The 15,764-nt window shown below is 46.6% G+C and overlaps 1 protein-coding gene across 1 annotated transcript; it reads right to left on the bottom strand.

The window, feature by feature from the left end:
• Positions 1 to 4,585: 4,585 nt before the first annotated feature.
• Phox2b (paired like homeobox 2B) lies at positions 4,586 to 9,515 on the bottom strand. Its single transcript, XM_070013179.1, has 3 exons — positions 9,037 to 9,515; positions 7,978 to 8,165; positions 4,586 to 6,780 (listed from the first exon to the last, which is right to left on the bottom strand). Exons 1-3 carry the CDS (start codon positions 9,275 to 9,277, stop codon positions 6,265 to 6,267), a joined length of 945 nt encoding a protein of 314 aa, XP_069869280.1. The 5' UTR covers positions 9,278 to 9,515; the 3' UTR covers positions 4,586 to 6,264.
• Positions 9,516 to 15,764: the final 6,249 nt, after the last annotated feature.

Raw genomic sequence — 15,764 nt, 5'->3', positions numbered from 1 at the left:
TAAGTCCAGCCCAACCTGATCCAGAGTATTGTGGAGGTGAGAGGAACATGCATGCCTGTATGCCTAATGAGCTCACAGGTCTTGGCCCTGTCACTTACTTTCCCACCTGGAAACACTGTTGGGTGGGGGGCTTTCCCGTAATTATATATCCACCTGCACTTATGAACGGTCACCCTGAAATCAAGGCTGAAAAATGAAGGATTCAGGTGAGTGTTGGCCCTTTGTCCCTTTATCTGTCATGGTGGTAATAAATGAGCCTATTTCTGTCAACCCACCCATGTTCTGTACTTTATAAATGTAACTATTCTTTTCCCTATTGTGTTCCCTGCCCCAGGCTACTCTTTGTCTTGTTACTTACCACCAAGATCTTGTGAGCTTATGCTATGTTCTACAACCACTCTATCTCCTCTGGGAGCCATATAGCCTGGACCCTTCCAGATTTTGGACTTTGTTATGAATTCCCATCTCATTCCTTCTCCTCCTATTTTCCTTCCTAACATTCATTAGTCTTTTGAGATCTCTCCCAGTGCCTGAGAATATGTCATCTTGGGTGGTAGGTATGATGAAGTCTTGAGGCTAGAAAGAGTAGTGAAAGGTCCTGCGTCCAGAAAGAAGCTGGCTGGGGCTGGATTCCTGCTTCAATAGCACTGAACTGCATGACCCCTCAATGCTGCAGTTCCCTCATAAGAAAGAGTTGGGAATAGTACTTTCCGGGCTGAGTAGTCATGAGAACTAAAGGTATTAGTTCTTCAGCTGAAAGCTGTGCCTGACACATAGTGAACATTCAATCGGTATTAGTAGGTCTGACTTGTCAGCCCTTAGTTGATTCGAATCTGCTAATGTCCATGCTCAGCAACATTCCCTAATCCTAACCTTTGCCTAGTCACTCATACACTGTGCACCTAGGCTTTTAAGAGACATAGCTGGCTATAGTGTCTCATGCCGGTAATTTTAGCTTCTTGGAAAGTAGAGATCTAGGGATTGAGGTTTAAGGCCCATTTGGACATAAAACCTTGATAGACTCTATCTCAACCAATGGCTGCATGTGGTGATGTGTATCTTTATACTAGCTACTGGGGAAGCACAAGTGGAAGGATTATAGTCCACACTGGTCCAGGCAAAAAATCAGACCTTACCTAAAAACATTTTGATGAAAAAAGGAGCTAGAGATACAACTCCAGTGGTAGAATGCCAACCTTAGAAGCCTGAAGTCCACAGAGACAAAGAGAAACAAACTATGACACACAGAAAGAAAGAAAGAGAATATAGAGGTCTCTCTTTAATCTTCTGAGGCATGAGCTACAGTGAAAGAAAGAAAGAAAGAAAGAAAGAAAGAAAGAAAGAAAGAAAGAAAGAAAGAAAGAAAGAAAGAAAGAAAAAAGAAAGAAAGAAAGAAAAGAAAAGAAAATATCTGGGCTGAGAAGATGGCTCAGTGGTAGAGTGCTTGCCTTGCATGCATGAGGCTCTGGGTTTGATCCTTAGCACCACATAAGCAGAAAAAGCCGGAAGTGGTGCTGTGGCTCAAGTGGTAGAGTGCTAGCCTTGAGCTGAAGAGCTGAGGGACAGTGCCCAGGTCCAGAGTTCAGGCACCACAACCAACAACAAAAAAGTATATATATATATATATATATATACACTTTATATATATATATATATGAACAACATTGGCATACATCTTGCACTTACTGAAAATGTATCAGATATTTATTGCATAACATTTTATTTAATCCACCAACTCACAGTCTGTGTTATTATTCACATTTGTGGCTGATGAATCGGGTTCACAGGAATTACTTGCCATCCAAGGTCACACAGAGCCCTTCCTTGAGTTGAGGATCTCTCCATCCAGCCATAGACTGTCTTCTTAAGGACATAAATTGGCCACAGAGAGGCATCTGGATGAGTTACAGACAGCAACTAAATGCTTATCAGTTCTCCTCTGAAACTACCGAGGTTCTCTGTGCTGGACCTCTTTAAAAGAGTCTTGGATGCAAGGCAGCCATCTGGCACAGGCTCCTGCAGCTTTTGTGAAGTCACATGTGGTCTCAGAGTTGCCAGGAAAAAGGATGCCTTGATGAGCCAAAATGCAAATTCCTTAGGAGAAGAAAAGTGAAAGTGAGCTTGTTCACACTGTGCAGGGCTCCAAGGAAATGACACAATTCAAGAGACACAGCGTCCTACCTGCTTGGTTCCATCATATTTTGCATTTGATCATAAACCTGCTTCCAAAACAATTGGCTCCTTGGGTCAGTAAGAAAAGCAGTGGTGACTCAAATTAGGTGTCTCAGAGGTTTATAATACTAACCTCTGGAAAACAGAGGTTCTGATGGGGAGGTCACTAGGGACCCCTAAAGTTTTCCTTGTCCCGATAAGACACTCAAGGAAGCTCAAAGCCAAGGAAAGAGAATTGGGGGGCCCTGTTCATTTTGTTTACAACTGAGAGGCATTCTAAAGCCTTTGTTGTAGCTTCCCAACTGTGTTGATTCCCCACCTCACTTCCTGTTTCTCCTCCTCTTCCTCCTCCTTCTACCTCTTCTCTTTCCTCTTCTTCTTCCCCCACTCCCTCCCTGCTATTTGTTTCTTTTTTTCTTTTGTCAGTCATGGGACTTGAATTCAGGGCCTGAGCACTGTCCCTAAGCTTTGTCACTCAAGGATAGCATTCAACTACTTTGAGTCACATCACAGCTCCACTTCCAGTTTTCTGGTGGTTAATTGGAGGTGAGAGTTTCAAACTATGATCATCAGATCTCAGCCTCCATGGTAGCTAGGATTACAGGCATGAGTCACCAGCATCTGGCTTTGCTTTTTGTTTTCTTTCTCTCTGCTGACCTTGCCTTCCCCAAAATGTCTGTCCTAGTGACCTCATCAGCTCATAGGCCTCTGTGCCTAAGGAAAGGCAACTTTTCCTTTAGCCAAGCCTCTGGCAAGGTTACCTGTACTTCCAATGCTCTCCTTATTAATAAATTTCTGCCCTTCTCTTTGCCTTTCCCTGACCTTCTAAGTTATATTTACAAGCAAAGATTAAGGCCAAAGGAATCTGGCAATCACTGGCATTTTAGATCAGCATAATTAATGGCATGGTTTATAGACATAATTGTTTGGGAGAGTTTACTGTGGGACATTTTGAGATGGAATTTTTGAATGACTATGTCAAAGCCTCATAGAAAGGCTTGTAATGGAGCCTGAAATTACCCAAATTTCTGAATAAGCTTTCCTGATCAAATACAAGCCATGTTAGATGCTTACAATAAGCTCTCATAAATTCAAAGTATATAAACTGCTAATGTTTAGGCCATAGGAATCAGGTGAGTATCATCCCTCAAAGGAGGAGACTCAAGTGTTGATTAAAAAGGTCCAATTACAGAGGTACTGAGGGGAATGAAAAAAAGCTCACAGGCTCCTGTTTGAAAAAAACAGGGAGGGGGTGGCAGACAAACAGCCAAGGCAAAGTTAGGATAGCTTCTTGGGTAATGAGGAAGACCTCTTCATCTAAAAAAGGTGATTACAGATACCAGATCTAGGCCCAATTCTGGAACTCTCCCTGTAGGTTTCTTACAGAGTGTGTACTCAGGTTTTATTTCTGGTCCAGTAGATTTAGAATGAGATCTAAGATTTTGTGTGTAACAAGTTCTAGGTGACATTGTTGCTGCCTGACTGAGAACCACATGTTGGGAATCACTGGTATCATTAATAGGTAGGTTTTGGAGTCAGATTCCCTGGGTTCACAGACTGGCCCCTCAGTGGTAAACCAGTGAAGGGAGGGAGATGCTGAGAAAGTTAACCTCTTTGTTGCTACCAAGTTTCCTCACCAATTTAAACAAAAATGAGGATAGGATGCCTGTAATCCTAGCTACTCAAGAGGCTGAGATCTGAGGATCCCAGTTTGAAGCTAACCTGGACAGGAAAGTCTGTGAGATTCGTATCTCTAATTAACCACCAAAAAAGCTGGAAATAGAGCTGTGGTTCAAGTGGTAGAGTACTGAGTTCAAGTCCCAAGACTGGTACACACAAAAATGTGAGGATTGGAACTGTATCTGCTTTGTGGTTGTATTTGGAAAGGTAGGTGAGATAACGAATGGAAACATACCTATTATATGCTGTGTTGCTTGAACTCCAATTGTGGATATTATTACTCCCAGCACTCCAATTGTTCAGAGCTGCTGATCCACCTGCCCACCCAGACAGCCTCAGCTATCCCTGGTGGTATATTTCTATGAGGTTCAGAGAGACCTGGACAGATGCCTTCAGGAGCCTGAGTACCAAATCGTTACACAAACACCTATCATTGCCAAGTGTTCTTTCACTCCATTTACTAATAGATAATCTCAGATTGTTCTGCTCTCCCAAGCACTAGATTTTATTTGGCTTAATTTGAATGGTTAGGCTTAAATGGCAACACAAGTAGATGAACAGAAGCAGCTGACTTCTTGCTACTTAGTATAGTTTTCTCTGTTCTCCAGTAGCAGCTTAAAATGCACTTTAAAAAAGAAAACAATGAACAAAAAAGTGGAAAAAATGAGTCTGAGAGTCAATTGCTTAGACTTGCTTTTTGCTTTTATTATCAACAATCAAGTTAATGGTACACTCTTGGAAAACTATATGCACATGTAGAAATATTTCCCTTTTAAATAGAAGCATTCATTATAACACGTATAAATAAATTTGAAAATCTGAAACATAATTTAGGACGATTATGTTTACAAACATAGTCCAACGAGAAGAGGGAAAAAAGAAATCAGACAAACATGCACCTGATAACAAAAATATATACCATTGTCTGAACTGTGGTCTCTCTAAACACAAAGGAATCGAACCCGTGAGAACCTTATTACGCCATAAAGACACGCCATAGAGACTACAAGAAGAGAAAAACGTACATTCACGTAGAGAAGACGGTCTGTACTGATATTAACACGCTACAATTGAGTCACAGAACACAGTTGTAGAAAGACACCGAAAAAGTTAAAGCCTCAACATTCAACTAATATCTATAGTTTGTGCCTTTTAAAATAAAAACAACAACAAAAATCCCAACAGAGATGTCTAAACTGCGTAAAGAATGGAACCATCAATATACAGTCCATCCACCCTACAGGATGAGTCCACTTCGGATCACTCAAACAGAAATGCAGACCTAGACACTTCTGCAAACGTGTGTGTGCCTTTCCCTCGCTGGGTAGATTTCTCTGCAGCCAGCTTCGTGGACTGCAATTGACTCCAATCCAAAGCAGTATTAAAAAAGTTCAGTAAAAGCTGGTGGAAGAAGAAAATGCCGGTGAGGGTGGCAAGGAGAGGAAAAAAAGGGGCAGTTGAGAACTATGAGACACAGTTCGCAGAATTTGTGGATGAAAAGGCATCTCATGTATAGGGCATCTTGTCAGGGCCAAGAGGCTGCGAAGATTTGGGGTTGGGAGTAGCAAAGGTGTGGGATTCAGATGCGCTAATGGCGGGATGATGTCCGGCAAGGTGGCCACAAGCAAGCGGGCGCAAGAAAGTTCACTTTGGCCGCAGAGACAGTCTGAGCGAGTCATCGCTGCAGTAGCCCGAACCCAAGGTCGCAAGGGGAGCAGGGGGGGCTGGAAAGGCGTCTCTATTCTCTCCTGAAGAGGAGCCCCCAAGAAAGTCCGTGCTGTCGCGAGCGCGAATTTAGGGGCCCCAAAGATCAAGCCCTCGGTGGGCTTTCACTTTGTCGTGTTCTTTTTTTTTTTTTATGGTTTGTTTTACCTTTCTTTTTAATAGCTGCTGCCTTTCGATTGTTTTTTTTTTTTATTTTTTAGGTCTTTTTCTCTTTTTTTTCTTTCTTTCTGTTTTTTTTTTCTTTGTAAGCAAGTCACTGAGTTAATTGTGGCCCGCCCATATCTCTTTGTCACCTGCTGGAGCCACAGACACACATTCCCAGAGACAGACATACACCCGGCACGCAGACACAGCCCCCTGAGAATGGCCCCGAGTTCAGGCCGAGCCGCTCACCCCCCTCCCCTGTCAGCGGGTGAAGTCCTGGCCACGGAGCCAGAGGCAGGTTCGTAGCCAGGGAAGGATTTTGTTTTGTTTTGTTCTGTTTTGTTTTGTTGGGGGGGGGATTGTTGAAGAAAGGGGTAGGAGTGGGGTTGAAATGGGGGCGACGTCATTTTCTCGTTATTCGTATCACGATCCTTTCAGGCCCTCGATGAAACAGCCACAGCAGCAGCGACAATAGCCTTGGGTCTACCCACTCGCCCACTCACCCGCCCTGCTCGCCCGCCGCCGCCGCCGCAGGATCGCAGTTCAGAACATACTGCTCTTCACTAAGGCGGCTTTGGCACCGTTGGGTCTTTGGAGCGAAGATAGAACGCTGGCGAAAGGGCCCCCGAGAGAATCGGGGATGGAGGTGATGGGGCCGGGGCCGGGAGCCCAGCCTTGTCCAGGACCCCCAGCCGCAGCTAGACCTCCAGCTGCCGCCGCCGCCGCCGCCGCGGCCGCCGCCGCCGCTGCCGCCGCCGCCGCCGCCGCGCCGCCCTTGCCGGGTTCGCCTCCCGGGCCCCCGGGCCCCGCCGCCCCCGGAGCTCCCGCCGGGCTAGGTCCACCGCCGCCTCCGCCGCTCGCCCCGCAGCTGGGAGTGGGGTTGGGATTGGGCCCCGGTCCCCCAGTGCTATCTGGGTCGGTGCTTTTGGCTTCTTTGCTCTCGTCGTCCCGAGAGGAGTCAGACTTCTTGCCCGACGAGCCGTTCTTGGCGGCGGCGGCGGCGGCGGCGGCGGCGCGCTCCTGCTTGCGGAACTTGGCACGGCGATTCTGGAACCACACCTGGGCCGAGACAGCAGAGGCGATGCATGCAGCACAGAGAGAGGAGAAAACAAGAAAAAGCAGCCGTGAAGCCCAATCTCCATTGCACGCGCGCGCGTGTGCACACACACACACACACACACACCACCGGCACGTGCCACAGGTGCCAGAGTGACCACACAGCCCACCAGGTCTACACTTCCTCGTGGCTAGTGCAGCTTTCTCAGCGGGAGAGCATGTCAAAGAACAGACACTTTTCAGAGACCCCCCAAGACCAAAGGTTCCAGGAAGGCCTTAACATGAAATACCGTTAGGTTTGGGTGAGAAGGTGGAGTGGGGTGCATTGATCAAGATGCATTGTATTCATATTCTGCTTTGTTGCATGGCCACCCCTTCGCACGACTACCCAAAGATCACACACACATATATCCATATATGCGTTTAAATACACACACACACACACACACACACACACACACACACACACACACATATATATATATATATATATATATATATATATATATAATGCTTTATTTTGATCTGCGTTTTCTCTGCCTCTTGAACAACCTCAAGCTCGCCATCTACCCGTAAGGTCACAGGTCTGAAGTTTAACTCTTAATCGTTAGGCAGAAGAGTAGGCTTTAGGGGTAGTGCAGGCGGCTTGGTACCAGCCTTCGGCCTCCCCTGAAGGAGCCGGCAATGGTGCTCACCGCCCTTCCACTGCGGGTGGAGACTCACCTGTGGAGTCCCGGGGCTGCTGGGGCACGCACCTCCCTTCCTAACAACTTAAAGAAAGCTGTGTAGTTCCTGACTTTCAGGACTGACAGCCCCTTTGCATATCTGATGCAAGCTATAAAATACCTATACGCAGCCCCGCTGTGTGATCAGCCCTTGAGCTACAAGGGGCAAAGTCTACAGCCCCTCCACGTAGCACCAGGACCTGTCCGCAGTACGCCCAGCTCACACACGCCCCATGACCCTGGAATGTCTGCTCCCGTGCAGCTGAGAATAAATTGTCAAGAGTGGCGCGCCCTAACCTTTCCTAGCCAGCGTGCGCGCCCTCTCCACGTGCGGCCTCTCTGCTGGAAGCCTGCGCCCTCCCCCTAGGCTGTTTTCAGAAAGTCACATTTCCGCAGCACTAGCCATCCCCGCACCCCCATCCCTGCCTGGGCGCAGGAGGCCGAGCAGGGCCCGTGTCCCTGTGGGCGCGGGTACCTGGACTCTGGCCTCGGTGAGGTCGATCTTCAGGGCCAGCTCCTCCCGGGTGTAGATGTCCGGGTAGTGAGTCTCGGCGAAAACCCTCTCCAGCTCCTTGAGCTGCGCGCTGGTGAACGTGGTGCGGATGCGCCTCTGCTTGCGCTTCTCGTTGAGGCCGCCGTGGTCGGTGAAGAGTTTGTACGGAACTAAAGGATGACACCAAGAGACAGAATGAACAAAACAGCCAGCAGCGCTTGGCCCGCCGTAGCTCAACTCCGGGGACTAAGATCAGGTCTCCCCCAGGATCCGCTTACCCCAACACTCTCGAGGAGGGAGGGTACTGAGCAGACGAAGCTGCGGGGGGGAAAAAACCAAGCGAATTCGTTAAGACCGAAACTGGGCTCGCAAACTTTGGGCTTTGGCAGGCCAGTGCTGGCACACGCGCTCTAGGGTGAGTGGTGAGACGCGCGCTGGAGGGAGTTTTTAGCAGCAAAAGAGTTCAAAAGCATCCATCGCGGTTCTAAGCAACCAGGGAAGAAGTTACCAAACACTCCCAGCATTGCAACTTTTCAATTCTTAGAAGTTGACGCGGCCCAAAAATTGGAGGGAGAGGAAAAAGCGCTGCAAAAAACAACAACGACAACAACAACAACCAACAACAAATGCAATAAACCATCATAAAAATGACCAGCCAAAGAGGTGTGAGCCGCCGTCGATTCTTTAAAAAAAGAGAGCGAGAGAGAGCGAGAGAGACACTGCCAGTAATGAGCTTTACTCTTTGTTATTTAATTATTTTCTAAGCTTTACGTCTCATCGCAAAGTAAATAAATTATGCCTATCATTTTGGCAGCTTAAGATAATTTTGTTGGCGGTTCGGGTGTGACTTAGGATAGTGTAACCCTGTAAGTGAATTACCCCTCCCTGCAATCGCTTCTAACGTGATAAATTCTTTCATTTGTGTAAGCAAATTTCGTTTGGTAAATACTAAACACATTTCCATTTTCAAATGCAATCAAGGCTTCCTATATACGGAGTAGAGAGGCGGCTTCCTCCGCGGAGCGAGCTGGCGGTCCTTACCTGCGGCGTAGGGACTGCTCTGGTGATCCCTGAGGGTACCCAGGCTGCAGGATCCCGGCGTGAGGGACGGGCAGCCGGACGTGGCCCCAAAAGTGGTCCTGATCGGGTTATACTGGAAGCCACTGGCCTGGCTGCAGGAACTGAAGTCAGCATAGGCTGAAGCCAGGCTCGAGGTGTCCATCCCAGCCATACAGGACTCGTAGGCAGAGGAATTGAGGTAAGAATATTCCATTTTATACATTGAAAAGGTTCTGGATGGCTCAGCCAAGTGGAAAAATGAAATCAAAGATGGATATGGAGAAGGTGGCTGGAGTGGGGAGATGTGCTCAGCTCAACGCCTGCCTCCAAACTGGCCTCCTTACTACCAGCAGAGCCTAGTTTTATGAAAAAGCCTCCTATGAGATGCCTTGTCTGAGGTCTCTAGAGCATATAGTCTCATAATAAACTTGGCTCTTTCCACTTGGACAATAGCAAAGCGGTTGGTCTTATTGCTGGCGCTTTTTACATGACAATAACTCATCCGTCTATTGGGCTGGCACTGGGGGACTGAGCTGTCCAACCTCCCTATCATTGATTCCTGCATCTCTAATTAGAATTTAATACCACACCATTACGCACTGAGCCCCTGATCCTCCCTTCTAACCAGCTCCCTGCCCTTTAATTCAATCACACTACTTGGAAATAATGAAAGTTGGGTGACGATTCTCCCTGATCCAATTTCCCCGAGCTTTTAAGCCTTTTTAACTGATCATATACCTTAGGCATAAATTGAGATAGTTATGTGTGTGTGTTTCCCCTTTCTTCGTCCTCCTTTTTCCCCCCTTGCTCGCTCTCTCTCCCTCGGTTAGGGAGAAGAAATCTTGATGTCATAGAAAACCTGTTTTGTAAGAGTGTTACACGCTCAATTTAACAACAAGCCTACCCCCCGAAGCGCATGAAATTTATAAAGGACTGGGACATTGGCAAGACTCAGGCGCCCTGTATCATAGAGTAAGTAGGCCAGGGAGGGTTATGTGAACCATAAGCGGATTTCTTTCAATACACCTTGTAGAAGGGACGAAGAAAGGCAGAGCAAGAAAAGGCAGAGTGCCTTTTTCCTTGCACTTTAATATGCTTTCGGGAGACTCGGGCATGAGACCGGTTAAAAAATAAAAGTAAGAAAAGCAAATATAAAATACACATCGCCGCGAAGCTCTTGAATGTAAAACATCTGGATTCTCAACCGAGAGTCTCAAAACGTGGGCTCGGCACTGTGTCTGTATGCATTAGCGCAGGTTTGCATTTGGTTGGTTTGGAGGTTTCGCGCGGTTGTTGCTTTTGATTACGCCGCCCGTAACTACCAAACGGGCATGAAGGGTACCCAAAATGCGTCTCCTCTTCCATCATCTCTAGCTCTCCTCCTGTTCGCCTCCACTTTTTTACAGGTGCTCATAATCCCGCATCGGGGCTTCCCAAAAGGGATTGCTGTCTGCCTTTTAGGTTTTCTGGATGGCACTGAGCCTCAGTAAGCGTCCTGATCATTTAAATGCCGGGCGCCTTCCTTGTCCCATTCCTCAGGCTCTTGGGGGCTGGCACCGGGGCGCAGACAAAGAAGTGAGCAGGTGATTTGTGGACCTCAGTGGCCCCGTGATTTAAGCGGAGGGTAATTGTCATTTGGTTCGTTAGACTCCAGCAGAATAAGGGAAACTATTTCATTAAATCCTTCCTCTCGGTGGACAAGAGTGGGAATGCTTAGTTGAATCGTCGTGTGGTGTAAACAAACCCTGGATATTTTATATGAATTAAATGTGTAGATAATTAGTTTTATTGCATTCATTACCCCCTTTATGTGCTCTGTAACAAGTCAGTAATTAAAGTAACAAACTCATAAAGTCTTTACAGGGGCATTTAGGCGTTCAGTGTTTGCCAAACTAAGTGGTTTAATTCGATGCTAGTGCCGGGGAGCGGATGGGCGCTCGCTCTCCACCGCCGCCCTGTTTTATTGCTCACGAAACTGCCGAGGATGCGGCCGCCGTAATGGATTAAACGGGGACGGCGGCCCCCCAGCTTTGTGCTTCTTTGTGGGGTGAGTTTCAGGCTGGTCTACAGGTGTTCGCTTGTCCTCAGGACCTGGGAGCAGCGCAAGGCAGCGAGCTCTAGCGAGAAAGCTGGTGAACGTTGTTTTTGCTTGTTTGGTTTTTTTGTTAAAGACCGAGGACTGAAGTTTTATTGCGCGTGTGTGCTGTGCAATGCGTATTTGATAAAGAAGGGCCCTTGGTGACCAGTGTACACTTTTTTGTGCACAAGGGTGAGATGAAAATAAATGTGTACAAGGTTTTACTGCGGCGGAAACCAAATGGCAGCACTCTAAATGGGGTTTCTTTATGGGCACTAGACAAGAGGAGAAAGGAGATGCAAACATCTGTCTTCAGTCCCCTAAACCTAAAGGCCACAAAGACGGATGCGAATCCAAGTGTTATTACAGCGAGGAATTTGTCTTTATCTATCCCACACTCATGAATATGAAACTGCGTTTGGGCCGGGAGGCGCCAGTAATGCTTCGGACTGCACACATGGAATTTTCTCCATCTTTATTATTCTCCCACCACCCCACATAAGGGGGTTGGAGGACAGGTTGCCAAGCACAGGCTGTGATTGTCCAAGTGTCTCGATTATGGATTTCGGGGGAGGGGGATTAAGAAAGGGGAGAAGATGCTTTCCTCCCCCTCCATATTCATCTGTTTATTCTTATCTTTAGTTGTACACAGGAGTTGCCATTTAATAAAGCAGTTTATGAATACAAAGTGTCTTGATCATTGATCAAGATAATTTTTTATGATATCCTAAAGGGGATCAACAGCCCGGGCCCGTAATCTGAGCGAGGGCCAGCACCGGACAGAGGCCCGAGTAAAGCACCCCACTAGCCCGCCCCTCCATCGCAGAGTTTTGGTTTAAGTACATCTCTCTGGCAGAAAGAATGACTTGGGGTGACCACAGGGAAGAGGTGCGCTTCGATTCCCAGGCCCTTGCTCGGGAATAATCAGGTTCGAATCCTGCTTGGCGTGATCCCTTTCTCGAGGGGTGCACTGGGTCGGCATCTGGGTGTCTGCCGGGCACCCAACCTGTGTTCCCCGCCCCAGAAGCTCCCACCCAGCGCGGGGCGGGAGCGGGAAGGGCTGTGCATAGAGCGCTGGTGGGCGTGGAGAATGGGGGTGGGGGCAGGTTCAGAAGCTAACCCAGGGGGTGAAAGGATGGCACTTTGGAACTTAGGGAACCAAGCAAAAGGGGAGTTTGAGGAGGGAGCTCTGGGTTGATGTTTGTGTATGGTTGATGCTCCAAGGAGCCAGGAGAGTGACTAGGACTCTGCCAAGGATCCAAACCCGGGAAATGCCAGCCGCGGTGGGGAGGGGGAAGGGGGTGACCAGGAGGGCGGGAGAAGAGGGGAACCCGCCCAGCCAAGCCAGCAGCCCTGGGCGCCTGCCTGGGGCTCGATCCCTCCGCTCCCTGCGGTCTGCGACTCTTGTCTGCCAAGGCTTCCGCAGACTCCACCTAGTCTCGCCAGCCGGCTCCTGGGCACCGGCATGGTCACCCCACCCCATGCCACCCCCGACAACCCCCGCCCCGGCCTCTCTCCAGGCGCCCCCTGGTGCCCAACATCGCCTGGGCGCAGTGAGCCTGGTCTTTGTAGGGCAGACTTTTCAGCGCAGGAACCGCACGGTCGGATGAGCAAATGCTCTTGATTTCTTTTTCCCCTTTGTAGGCCTTGTAGGTTTATTTTGTTCAGTGTCATCGTCCCCCCTCCCCTCTACCCCCCAAGCCCTGGACCATCCTTCCTCGGACAGTCTTTTGTGGCTCAGGGTCTTGCTTCTGCTCAGAGATGAAAGGCGAGCGGGGCTGGGCCAGGCCCGAGCCCCCAGCCCCAGCCCCAACGCCCTGTTTTGTTCTAGTTGTGCTTTCTACACGCGATCTCTCCCCTAAAAGTTGTACCAAATGGTTAATTTAATTATTCCAACTATAGACCAACTGCTTCAGCAGCCTCCACCACGCGTCTGGGAGGAAAAAAGAAACCATCTATAAGAAATAATCTAATAAAAGTGAAGTGTAGAAAAACCCCTCCTGATTTTCAACCGGCACAAATAGAATTAGAGGTTCAGCATCCTTTTCCCAAACAGACCTTTTGTCCAGATCGCAACTTCAGCCAACCAACCGTGTGTACAGTGCCTGCTATTTATTTTAATAGAGGCGGGTGGGTAGCGAGATGGATGGGTAGATAAATGGCCACATGGATAGATGGATGGTTTGATCCATCTTCTTCTGACTTGCCTTTCTTAATATGTGTACACGGTTGATTTTTTTTCCTCTACTGATTTTCTGGATCAATCAAGGAAAAGCAATGCTATGTGGTAAAAAAAGAGAAGGAGGGGGAATAAAGGCTATTTAAAGCACACAGACACAAAAAGAACTACCAGCACATTGCCATGATGGAAAAAAAGAAAAGAAATGTTTACATGCTACCCTGTACTAAATGAAAAAGGTTGAAAGTTTAAAAGGAACTTTTCTTTCCTTTTCTTAGCTATTCATAGGAGAGTTTCTTTTTCTTTTCCTTCTTCTTTTTTTCCTTGAAAGTCAAAAAGAATGCTAGAAGACAAGGACACAAAACAGCAAACAAAATGCCATTGTATTGTAGTAGCAATCCATGGAAAAATCCTTGCCAACCTCGTACTGCCTCACTCCTAGGAGGCTGTTTAACTGGAGACACAACATAACACGAGAATGAATAAAATATTAAATACCAGTGAGAGTTTCCGAGGCATTTTCTTTTTGATTGCTTTATTTCGTGCTGCATCCAAATTATCCCAACACAATCAGCCCACTACCTGGCAAAGACTTAACTCAGAGCCAGAGTTGTCTCAACCGGAGAATCAAAAGGGCTGTCTCTGGAAATATTTCAGGGTATGGTACTCTTCTTCACTCACCTGCACTGAAGAAAATAATCTAGACATGATTGGTTGTTATACCATTTTTGCAGAATACAGAACAAACCAGCCGCAGATTCTCACACAAACCTGTATTCACTTTAGATTCTTTTCCCCACATATTTGTTGGCATAGCAGCCATCATACATATGTTTCATAATAAAACTCTTTGAGGTTTTGCTAACCTATGTCCTGACACAGTAAGACTAAGAATTATTAGCTGATTGACAAGAGTATATGCAAGGCAAAGCAATGAACGTGACGCTTGGCACCTGGAAAAAATGCAGTGGATGTTAGCCACCAGGATTAGGATGTTGCTGGTGATGACAATAATGAAACTGGCATACTCTTCTTGGATTGTATATTAAACACTTCACTTTGGGATTGAAATGGTATATATTCATATTCTCTTTCCTCTTGTGTATTTAAAACAAGTCAATGGGAGAAAAGAAAGCAAGCAGGCAGAAATACTCCACTTTTTAGGAAGTTACTAGAAGCATACATGGAAGGTAAGTTCATTCTAGATCTTTTTCTTACTTTAGGTATAGCATTTATATAGGATTAATGTGGTGCTTTATTTCTGTCAATAAATAGCATGTGTTCAAGGTGATGTCACCATGAAAGGTGTTTGCCTTAGGTTTACAGTGTGGGTTTTACTGTGTCAGGATTTTAGGCATAACTCATAAATGATGTTCTGTGTCTGGGTTAGTGTTATGCTCTTTAATAGGTGATAGGGTATAAATTGTCAATTTCACTCTTTTAAGGATGTCCCTATGGAAAGTCCAGTTCTATTTTTCATCCTGCTTCCTTTCCCCTCACCCCCACCCCCCTCCAGCATGCAATAATTAGCAGAAGGGTCTGCCTGTTACCTTTTGCTGGAGTTTGGCTAATAGTAGCAACATCTGCTGGACTGTTGGTTAGGGAGACACAGGGCATTTGATCAGAGTCACAGATGTAAAAGTGACATCTGCTTGTAACAAAGAAAGGAGAAACAAAATTAAATTAAGCAGGGAGCCTTCTCCGGCTGAACCAAAAAGGGGGAAAAATAGCCTATTTGAAGAAAGGAAAAGAGTAATCATGAGCTTGCAGAATGCAGCAGAGAACTAGTAAAGGATCATGATTTTCTGGGACAGCAGCTGCCAGAAGAACCAGAGCAGCAACATCTCAAGCTGGCAATGCCCTGAGACCTTGAAGACTCCAAAGAAAATGCTCAGGAAAAGTTATTCTGTCATGCACCGCTTTGGGCTGCATGAGTATAGTATAGGCAGAGAAATCATTGTAGGTTGAAGAGAGGAATTAGAGAAGGATAAAGCCCTTGATAGTTACTATATCTCAGTATGATTTTAGATGAGCTTGGGCAAAAACACTTTCATTCAACAGCTAGGACAAAATTCATACTACTTACTACTAAAAATGAGCCATTTCTTCTCTAGGCTTATATACATGCCCAGAAGACTGCATTTGGCAAACTGAGCCTGAAATAGGGGTCAGCTTGCTGTGACGGCATACTGTGGCAAAGGATTAACATTTTTCCTCTCCTTCTCTATGGATCTGTATCTACCTATCATCTATCTAGATCTGTAACTCCCTTACATTGTTTTCCTAACATTAAGAACAACACATGCAGATAGTTATTTCTAAATTAATTTCATAATGCTATCAAAAAGACTGGTCTCAACTTCCTATTCAGTCTATGAACTAACCTTTTTCTATACCTATTCATTTCTCCATTGTCCCAGCTACTGTTTGGATATAAAGCTGATTCTTTCTTTA

This window comes from Dipodomys merriami, unplaced genomic scaffold (genome assembly GCF_024711535.1).
Source record: "Dipodomys merriami isolate MVZ:Mamm:240054 unplaced genomic scaffold, mDipMer1.0.p SCAF_9, whole genome shotgun sequence".
NCBI lineage: Eukaryota > Metazoa > Chordata > Mammalia > Rodentia > Heteromyidae > Dipodomys > Dipodomys merriami.
This window is presented reverse-complemented; position numbering and strand designations above follow the sequence as displayed.